Source organism: Tetrao urogallus (assembly GCF_951394365.1).
Source record: "Tetrao urogallus genome assembly, chromosome: 24".
NCBI classification, from domain to species: Eukaryota; Metazoa; Chordata; class Aves; order Galliformes; family Phasianidae; genus Tetrao; species Tetrao urogallus.
The window spans coordinates 5,142,352-5,153,018 of record NC_136837.1 but is presented as its reverse complement, the minus strand read 5'-3'; the positions used below and the strand labels follow the sequence as shown (position 1 = coordinate 5,153,018).

The following is a 10,667-nucleotide window of genomic DNA, read 5'->3' as shown; positions in this document are numbered from 1 at the left end:
TGTCTCCAGGCTGGTTCCTGCAAGAATCTTTCTCTGTTCCACAGTCTCAAGGCTATTTGAAGTCTTCTGGCCGGAACCAGAGGTCAGGTTGTTCTTTTTTCCTTTGGAGACATTTCCTGTGGGATGTCCTCTGTGCTGCAGTGGATCTGCAGAAGGACCTTCAGTTAGTTCCATCCTTCCCTAACCTCAGCATACCTGGCTGCAGCAGCTGGAGCTGCACATCTGACCTGGCTCACCCGGAGCTTCCCTGCTATGCCATCATACCACTTCCAGCCCAACCCGCTGTGCTTCCCTGCAGCCATCTCTGAATTCCGACTGCAAACTCTGCTGACCCTCTCCCCTTCCCCGTGCGCCCACTTTGCTCTGTGGTGGGGTAGGGAAGGGCTTCTCACCCTCAGCTACGGCTGCAGGTGGGTGAGGATGGAGATGGCTGTGCCAGGAGCAAAGCGCAGGCGGGTTGGACGCTGGTCCTGCACGAGTCCCCCCATGGCTGCACGCCTGAAGGACAATCCTACAGAGAATGATTGTGCACAGCTGGAGTCCTTCAGAAGGCTGAAGGCTCAGCCCAGGAGTGTCAGTGAGGATGCAGCCTCTCCAGCTGTCCTGCTCGCTTTTCTCTGGTCAGGGGGCCGACAAGGCCCTGGTCTCACACTGGAGCTTTCTTCTACCTCTCCTGTGGTCCCTCGGAGCATCCCCTGCTCCATCTGCCCTGCCCCACGCTGGGCTCATGGGGGAACGGCTGTGTTGACCCTGGGAGTGGTGTTCTCACCTTATGTGCTCTCACTTCACTTTTGTCACTGAAGAAACAACGTTTGAACTCAGATTTAAGGATTTCTCTGTGTGATCCCATTGGTGCTGAGCTAGGATCTCGGAGGAGCTCCAGGATGTGCCCCGTAAAGCACAGACCAGTTTCCTTCTGCTTTCTGCAGCCCTGTTTTTTTGTCACCAGCCCTTGTTCAAACCACTGCAGGAGGGAATTTCTGCACACCTTGAAACAGGAGCATCTCTACTGACTTGATGAAATCTTTCTTCTTTTAACCTTTTGGGGGGGGGGGGGGGGGGGAATGAAGAAAATGCTGTTTACACGCCCTGCTGGAGGGCATGACGGCTGCACAGGGTCACCCTGCCCAGGACAGGATGGTGACTGCACCTGGGTCACAGCTGAGCCCTGTGCTGTGGGGCTGGGGGTGGGCAGAAAGGCTCAGAGGCCCCACGGCTGCCCCGTGACGCACAGCACCAGGAGGTGGAGGCAGTGCTGCCCTCTCAGCCTGTTGTTTTTCATTGGGATGTGTGTGTCTGCATTTGTGTGGCTGTAGCTGGGTGTACCATGGGCATTGGTGTCTAAGTACCTGTGTGGGTTGGTATTTCCCATGTGGAAGAGTGACTTTTTTGGGGGGGGAGGGGGATGTTGATTTGGTTTAGCTACCTCACGGTGCAAGCTGGGTGCTGTTGTCATTGGTTTCATTTTGGGGGTGGGCTGGGGAGGCTTTGTTTGTATTCCTTTGGCCATTGCTGTTATGGATTTGACACTTGAGTTTGTCCCAAAGACGCGCGGCCTCACTGCGCCTTGCTGTGTTTCTGAGCCCCTCCTGTTTCCTCCTGTTGCTCAGCACAGGGCTCTGTGCTTCTGCTCTTAGGCGTGGGGTCGATGTGCAGCCTGAGGGCGGTGGTTCCCTTGAAGGACAGACAGGTCCCTCTGTCGGGCTGAGCTCAGCCTGTGTTCTTGCCTCTGCTCTCACAGAGATTTGCTGTGGGTGCAAAGCAGCTCTTCTTGCCTGGGCAATGCCATGCAGGGCACGTTATTGGAATGGGCTGGTCCTGGTCCCTGTGTTCCAGAACCTGCTGTGATGTGGTAGCAGCAGGCAGCTGGTGCTGTAACAGCCTCTGCCCGAAACGGAGGCAGCCTGAGATGAACTGAATCTCATAGGTGCTGTTAGAGTTGTTGTCCCCAAAATGTAGTTCAATCTAGATCCTGTCCCAGGCACTGAGCATGACTAGGACAGCCCTAGGAAGCTGGCGCGGGGCTCTTCCCTGCTCCCCAGCACGGGGGGCTGTGGGAGGGGGCAGCTCTGAGCCATGCTGTCAGGTGGGGAGGGCAGGTCCTCCGAACGCTAAAGCACAAAGTCCCACCCCAGCTGAAGTCCACCAAGTGTGGCCCCTTGGCCTCTGGTCCTTCGGCTCCTTCCCTTGCTGTGGCTGCCCTGCCTCTGCCTGGGCGGGCACCAGAAGGCCCTGGGGCTGCATTTGCCCGTTTTGCCATCTGTTCCAGGGCCCGGGGTACGGTGCCTGCAGGCCCCGGCTGGGGCTGTGGTTTTGGACGCAGAGGGTGAAGGTGAAGGGCTGGGATGCAGATGGGGTCGGTCCTTTCGCACTGTGCTGGGTGCTCCTTTGGGGCTCAGGACTTGCACTGCTTTCTTGTGGTCTCTGAGCCTCTCTGCACCTCGTTTTGCTTCTCCCTCGGTGCCTTTGTTTGTGCCAAGCATGGGGATGATCGCTGCTGTCCTGGGAGCTCCTTCCCTTGCTGAGAGCTGGGGGACTTTTTGTTCCTGGGCTCTGCCTCTTGCTCCTGAATCTCCTCCTCCCAGCACACAGGGGCCAGCTTCGTGCTCTGCTGAGGGCACAGCACTGCCTGGAGCTGAGCTTTGCACAGAAGGGAAGGAGTTGACTCAGAAGCCCAAATTTTTGGGCCCCCAAACCACTGTGAGCCCATCCAGGGAGCTGCAGCTTTCCCAGCACAAACGACAAGGCTGTAGGGCTGTCCCCAGCCCAGCCAGCTGCGAGAAGCACAAGGGTACGTTGTTCCTCCCCAGCACCTCCAAGCACAGCTGCTTTGGGCTCCCTGCCTCAGCATTCTGCTCCCATCCCGCGCTGGATGGGGTCCAGGTACAATCCCACAGAGCACTTGTCACTTCTCTCCTTGCCTTGCAGCCTGCTCACTGCTGCCTTGCTCCATCCTGCAGGCAGCATCGCCTCCCGCTCCCCCAGGTCTCGCACCCCGTGGTGCTCCCGCTCCAGCTGGGAGGGATCCCAGCACAGTCCCACTCCCCCCAGGCCTTGTCCCCCGCAAAGCGTCACCCTTTGCCTCCCTGCCACCCCGGGGCTTTGTCCACATTCCCAGTGGAGCAGCTCTGCCCCTTTATCTGCTCACTGCTCCGCATCCCACGGCCGCCCTGCTCTGCTCCCTGCGCTGCACCGCCTGCTCCAGCAGCCCATCCCGCTGCACAACTGGCACAGCAGCAGGTGCCTTTGCTTGCTCGGAGCTGTTGTACAGAGGCCAACTCCTGTTTGTGAAGGCTTTTTTTGTCTCTGCTGGGTGGCGCAGCCCAGCGCTGCAGTCTGGGTTTGTCAGAGGACAAGGTGTGTACAAATATTTTATACCTCGATGTGTTCCTGTAAATAGTGTAACTTATTTCGGTCTCATGATGTATGTTTGTTTGGATTTTTTCCCAATGGATGTGTTTGTTCCTTGCCTCTTTGTCTTCGCAAATAAAGCGTACTGAAAGGAAGAGACAAAGCAGTGATGACTGTTATGGGGAAGAACAGAGCTGGAAGCCGCCCGCCCTGATGCGCATGGCCTGGGAGCTGCGAGGAAGTGACCGTATAGGAACCGGGCCCTCAGGGACTGCAGGGATGGCCGTGTGCCTCTGGGATGTGCCTGAGCTGCTGCCTGGGCTCAGTGAGCCAGTGCTGAGCCGGGCAACAGCGGCAAAATGCATTTGGGGGCGCTCCACCCTCCGAAAAGGTCCTTGAAAGCATCCCGAGGAGGCAACAAAGCCGGAAAGGGCTGCAAGGTACATCCTGTGTGAGAGGCTGAGGACCCCCGGGTTGTCTGAGCTGCAGGAAATGGGGCTGAGAGTCTGTCCCACTTCTCGTTGTGGCTTCCTGAGCAGGGGAATGGCACAGAGCTGTCCCTAACTGATGATGGATGTGAAGGAGGGCTCGGACGGGGCGCTGGAAAACACGTCTTCACCAACCACACGTGGGGGTGGTCCAACGCTGGCACGGGCCCCCGCGGGGGGTGGCGATGCCCTGAGCCCGTCAGCGTCCGAGTGGCATTTGAACAACGCCCCGATGCGCTGCGTTAACTTCAGGTCAGGACCCGATCGGACCCTTCCGGCTGCTCCATCCAATTCTAATTGCCTCCGCGTTTTGTTCCACCCTGGGGGCCGCCCGGCTGCTGGAGCCCCCCCAGCCCCCCGCAATGCTGCGGGGACCGCCGCCAGGTGGCAGCGCGGGCTGCGGTGCCTTTTGCGGGGATGTTGTGAGGTTCCTCCCTCCGTCCCAACCCGTTCTGGGGCCCCCTGAGCTGTGACCGCGCTGCAGTGCCCGCAGAGGTGACGATGTTGGCGCCGCGCTGTGCCCCACGCCGGGGTTGTGGTGTCAGTGGGTCACAAATGTGGGGCACTGTGGGCTCAGCTTCTCCAGCAGGGCAGGTGACAGCAGGGACATGGATCTCCTGCCTGCTGTCCCCCACACCTCGCTGGCATCGTGTCAGCAGCTCACCCCAAACTCGTGGCCGCTTCTTTGTCACCCCGGTACGACACAAAGGCCAGGCTGACAGCGCGCTGTGCTCCCTGCAGGACCTCACAGAGCCGTGTCCCTGCTGCAGGGTGCTCTGTCTCACCCCAACCGTGGCCTTGCTGAAATCTTGAGGCCAGGAGGAACAGAGGAAAGAGTCAAACTGGTCAGAATGTTTGCAGCAGGGAATTTGAGCCTACCTGCACAGGACGGGTTGCTCTGCGCCCATCAGTACTGCAGCTCAGCGTTCCATTGGTGCCACCTGGCCACGATGCTGGGGCAGCTGCCAGGCACCAGGATGCTGAGCCTGGGAAACAAAAGGGACTGGCAGCGCCCAGCACTCGTGACTGTGCCTGCAGGAATGAAGCTGGGCAGGTGCTCAGCTCGCGTGGCTCAGTGCCTCCTGGGTCGCACACTGGCCCTGCTGCCCAGGGCCACGACATGGCACAGCAGGGCAGGGTGACGTGACCGAGGGATGGGCACGCAGCCACCTGCCCTTGCTGGGCTGGAGGAGGGCTCTCGTATTTACCCCGCTCTGCCACCATCATACCTCGCACACTGGTTTGAGGTGAGCAGCAGGGAGAACCTGCGGGGGTCCCCCCTCAATCCCAGCACCCAGACGTGGCAGGGGCAGCACCAGGCAGATGGGCGCCAGGCTGGAGGCTTGGGCGCATCCCAGGGACAGATCCCAACTGCCAGCACAGGGCTGAACCCAGCAGGAGCGCATCCAGCCTGGGTCCCAAATACACCGGCTGAGGGACAGGCAGAATGCATCCCGCACGCATCCCTCAGTCCTGCCCTGTGTGTACCAGTGCACTTGGGAAACGGCAACAAATGGGCTGGCACAGCTCCACTGCCCACCCAGCCACCCCTCCTGGGCAAAAAGTGATCCACTTGTGAGATCAGCAACATCTTCTCCAAGCAGCGATGCTTGGCCACCAGCCCTGGGCAGACAGCCTGCTCCCAGACCTGCCACGCGTGGTCACCAGTGAGTGACCCAGCACGGGGCATGGCCACATCTGAGCACCCTACAGGCATCCGCTGCCCTCCCCTCGGCGAAGGGGTGCGTGGTGGGGGTACGTTTCCCTGGGCATTGCTCCCAGGTGGGATCTGCAGCCCTGGGGTTGGTCTGCCCCTCCTGGGCACGCTTCTTGGCAGCAGGACGGAGGTGAACCCACCGCCGTGAGCAAACAACAGCGAGCGGCGGCCGAGAGCAGCGCCCGCACAGCCGGAGTGGGTGAAACTCCGGGCAGCGCCGTCCGAGGCTCTGACAATGATTAAACTGGCCAACCCAGATTTCCCGGCAAGGCAGCGCTGGGCTGGGGCCGATGGTTCATATTATGCAAATCACCTGGATCAGGGAGCATGAACGTTTCGGGGCTGGAATTCCCCTCCGGCCTCCAGATCGCATTACGCCACGCGTGCTATAAAAGAGAGAAGGCAGGGCAGGATCTGCCCATCAGCGCAGCTGTGGTGGCGGCGGGCAGGGCTCGCTCGCTGCTCTCTGGATTTAGCCGCTGCCCAGGGATTACAGCGCAGAAGGTACCCAAGATTTTCCTCTCTGGTGGGGAAGTCCCCCAGCCTCGGCGGCCGCTTTGCTCCCTCCATGTGTGCTGGGAACGTGCTCGGTGCTTTCTGGCTCTTCACTGGTTTTCCCATCGTTGCCTTTTGGGGAGCAGCGAGGCGGTGGGCTCCAGGCGACCAGCAGGATGCAACTCTTCCACTGTGGCCTCGCAGCCCTGCAGCTGATGGGATTTGCTTATTGTACCAACTTGGAGGATGGCCCTGCTCGTGGGGCATCTGTGGGGCTGGGCAGCATTTGATGGTCCTGCAACGTCCATCCCCATGGAGGGGCTGTCTCACCGACAGTGGGACCACCTGCTTGCCGTCCCTGTGTGCGAGCACGGATAGGTGCTGGGGAGGGGGCTTTGGTGAGGAGGATGCCACGTCCTCATCCTGCTACGGCTCAGCCCCATGGCAATCAGTGCAGCACTGGGTGGGGGGCTCAGCAGCGGCATTGCCGGATGGAGGCACGGAGATTGTGGGGTTACAGTGGGCGCTGTGGGTTTGGGTGTCTGGTGCCAGGGCTCACTGTCACCTCTCGTCACAGAACTTGATGGCGGCATCTTGTGAGATCAGCAACATCTTCTCCAACTACATCAGCGCCATGTACCAACCCGAGGAGGTGCAGCTGCCCCTGGATGTGCTGGGATGCTCCGGGGAGGACAGCAGCATGGGGCTGAGCCTCCCCACCAGTCAACCCCTGGCAGAGGGCACAGGTGGGATAGGGCACAGCGGCGGTGGGGTGCAGTGGTGGTGGCGTGCAGGTGGGGTGCCCAGCACATAGGGCATAAATGAGGTGGTGCTGGAAGAGCATTGCAAGGACACAGTCCCACTGGGACAGGTCGAGGCTTGTATCGTGCCTCAGTTTCCCCAGGAGTATTTTGGCTGGAGGGTACTTCAGCTGGCACAAGGTGTGATGGCAGCCCCATATAACACACTGTGCCTGTGGGACCGGCTCAGGTGCCCAGCCCTACGCTAAGTCTCATTCTCTGTCCCTTACAGACAAGCCGGAGTGGTTCGGTGAGCTCCCGTACTTCTGGACCAAGGTGCAGGTGCTGGAGTGGATCAGCTACCATGTGGAGAAGAACAAATACGATGCCACCTCCATTGACTTCTCCTGCTGCAACATGGATGGGCGCGCGCTCTGCCACTGCACCAGGGACCAGATGCGCCTCATATTTGGGCCGCTGGGGGATGAGCTGTACGACCGCCTGCATGAGATCAGTGAGTGTCCCGCGTCCCCTCAGTCCCCAGATCTGGCAGCTCACAGAGTGAGGCCAAGAGCCCTGTGCCAGCCCAGGGCGGGGGCACAGAGAAAGGCCCATGCAGGGCTGGGCTCTGCTCCCCTCTGTGCTGAAGCATCACTAATCCCTGTTCCCTGGAACCCCGCAGCCTCTGACGAGCTGAGCTGGATCATTGAGCTGCTGGAGAAAGAGGATGCGGATTCCCAAGAGACCTCCCTGGACAGCAGCCACCTGGGTACGAGGAGGGCCACAGGCTTTTCCCCAGTGCCACAAGGGGTGCAGGAAGGGCTCACCCTCTTCTTCATTTCTCTGCCTCCTCCAGAGCTCGGCAATCCCTGTGCCAAGGACTCCCTGGAGGACCTGAAGCCCACAAACCCTTTCCTCGCCACAGACTTCACCTGCTTGTCTGGTGCCATGTCCCCAGGCAGCTCTGACCTCTCAGGTCAGTGCTTTCATAGAGCCATAGAATTTTACCTGGCTCAGAGCTCCCTTTGCTCGCACAGAGCTGAGAGAGCACCAAGTGTGGCTCCATTCCTGGCTGATGCTGGGAGGAGGGGGCAGAGCCAGAGGGAAGCTCCTCGTGCTGCAAAGAGCCACGATCTGAGCCCTGTCCCTGTGCCCCCCAGGGCCCGTCATGTCCCACAGTCCCAACTCGCAGGACTCCGGTGGAAGTGACCTCGACCTCGATCCCATGGAAGCAAAGCTCTTTCCTGAGGGTGAGTTGCTGGGAGAGCAGAGCGTGGCTGCTTCCCATCTTCTGGAGCAGCAGAGCCAGGCAGTGATCTTGGAGCATCTGCCTGCCCCACTGGGATGGGTTTTCTCTGTGCCCTGGGCCCATTTCTTCCCACTGAGAGTGGCGATGGTGCAGGGGGATGGTGGAACAGAGCTGGGGCAGTGGGGATCTTGGTGGGAGGAGGGAGGGACGATGCTGGATGGAATGGGAGGACTCTGCTCTACGGAACGGGCTTGTAAAGAGGGTGCAGCCCCTGGTCCTGCTATCTCCAGCCAGCTCTCCCCTGGAAGGCGCCTCTGAGCCCAGGGTGAGGGAGCTGCAATCTACAGGTAACTAACATGTCCCCTTGTCGGTGTGCAGATGGCTTCGCAGGCAGCAAGAAAGGGGATGGCAAACACGGCAAGCGGAAACGGGGCCGGCCCCGAAAACTCAGCAAGGACAGCAGAGAGTGCCTGGAGGGTCGGAAAAGTAAGCACTGTACGTCCTAACCCGAGCCCTAACCCTTACCTCAGCCCTGGCCCTGCTGGCTGCTTGGCGGGACACGAGGGGCAGCATGGTGCCCGCTGGCTGTGCCCGTGGCAGGAGGACCCCTCCCCTAACAGCTCACTCTCTTCTCAGCCCCACGAGGAACTCACCTGTGGGAGTTCATCCGTGACATCCTGATCCACCCCGAGCTGAACGAGGGGCTGATGAAGTGGGAGGACCGACGTGAGGGCGTCTTCAAGTTCCTGCGCTCCGAGGCGGTGGCTCAGCTTTGGGGGCAGAAGAAGAAGAACAGCAGCATGACCTACGAGAAGCTGAGCCGAGCGATGCGGTGAGTGCCCCCACGTCCCCTCCAGGGAGGGAGACTACCCACACACCAACGTGAGGGCTGCATCCAGAGCCCTGAGCCCGCCTCTGTCCCCTGCAGGTATTACTACAAACGGGAGATCTTGGAGAGGGTCGACGGACGCCGCCTGGTCTACAAGTTTGGGAAGAACTCCAGTGGATGGAAGGAGGAGGAGGTGCTCAACAGGAACAAGGAGCTGTAGGAGCCCCGGATCAGCCCCTGGCTCCTTGGCAGGAGTTTGTTGTGTGCAGACGGACTGGAAGCTGCTGCCCCATGCAGCGCATGGCGCTCCGAGCCTTGCGTGGGCACATTCGTGTGTGCTGGTGTCCACCAGCACCAAGGTGTTTAAAGCTAATATTTTGGCTCCAGTAGGTTATTGTAAACCATTATTTCTCTTGCTGGATTTGTACCTCCAACTGGAGAGGCAGTGACTTTGGGACTCTGTCTGTTTCAAAGCCTGGACAAGAACAATGGGGAAGAGAAGCGTGAGTGGCGTTAGGCACTGATGTGATGGCGCAGCAGGCTCCTGCGGGCACCCACCCGTGACTCGTCCCAGCCACCTGCTCCTTGTGGGTGGGTGAAGCCCCTCTGTGCAGCATCTCAGAGCAACGTCTGCCGCGAGAAGATGGAAACACTGCAGAGCTTCACCCGATCCCGGCGAGCCCAAAGAGCGCCCAAGGACTGAGTTCACCAGGGCTTGGCTGCGTTTCCAGCCCGGCTCCCCAGGATCAGGCTTTTTCCCTAAGAGTAGCTTTTAATTTATGTAAGAGAAAACGAGTATACAGATATATTTTTTCATGTGTAAGATGTTCTTGCATGATGGCGTGCACTGTAGTGCACATGCATGTCCTGCATTGCTCACGGGAGGTGACGCTCAGCTGGACTGAAGTGATGTCAGGGGGCACAGGCTGGAACTGTGTTAGCCCTGGGAAGGAGATGCCAACCCACCAGGCACCCACAGATCCCTCCTTTTGAGCTGGGAATGTCAGAGGAATAAATTGTTGTTTGGTTGGGGTTTTGTAACCCTGTCTTATCGTGACTGCTTTTGTTGAAGGTGAAGTTGGGACTGAAGATGCCCCTGGGGAGCCTGGCAAAGGCTCAGAAATGCATTTTAGCAGGGGGCTGACTGTTGTTCCCTCCCTCGCTGCCAGAGGCACGGCACGGTTAGGGATCGCCCTTATGGCACTTGTAAAGTTGCAAGGTGACTTGTGCACAAGGTGTCACGTACAGCACCTGTGCCAGCTGCCCTGGGCTGTGCTGCCTGCAGGATCTGGAGCTGCCCCAGCGCGTGGCCACAGCTTGCAGGTGGGGCTGTGCCTTACAGCAAGGATGGATTTAGGGATGGGAGAACCACGGGCCCTGATGCAAGTTGTCGCTCCCAGGCTCCTCGCAGCTGTAGCCCCGGGCACCCCACGCCTCTGCTGAGCTGCTGAGCCCACCCAGTAGGAGATCCCAAGAGGGAATTCGCAGTCAAAGTCCTGGGGATGACAAAGTGATGGATGAGAAGGAAAGGCCGCCCTTATATCCTGCTGGGCCGCAGCCCCCGGGTGCACCAGGAGATGGGGCCTGCTGCTGAGGTGAGGAGAGGTCCCACGTGTGGTTGTGAGCTGGGCTGCAGCCACCAGCGCTCTGCAGAGCTCCTTACGCAACCCAGCGCTGGGAACGGGTTCTCCTGGCTGCTCGGGGCCCATCCTGACCTCAGGCTGCACCGGGAGGCAGGGAGATGCTCGGGATGCCCACGCAAACACGGCGTGCAGCACGGGACCACGGCGGTGGCACC

The 10,667-nt window shown here is 59.9% G+C and overlaps 1 protein-coding gene across 1 annotated transcript; it reads left to right on the top strand.

Moving 5' to 3' along the window:
- Nucleotides 1–6,634: 6,634 nt before the first annotated feature.
- Nucleotides 6,635–9,089, top strand: ELF3 (E74 like ETS transcription factor 3; the record flags this gene model as incomplete). The annotated part of the gene is made up of 8 exons (XM_079546558.1): nucleotides 6,635–6,797; nucleotides 7,084–7,305; nucleotides 7,474–7,560; nucleotides 7,648–7,767; nucleotides 7,952–8,041; nucleotides 8,419–8,535; nucleotides 8,677–8,872; nucleotides 8,969–9,089. 8 exons carry the CDS (start codon nucleotides 6,635–6,637, stop codon nucleotides 9,087–9,089), a joined length of 1,116 nt encoding a protein of 371 aa, XP_079402684.1.
- Nucleotides 9,090–10,667: the final 1,578 nt, after the last annotated feature.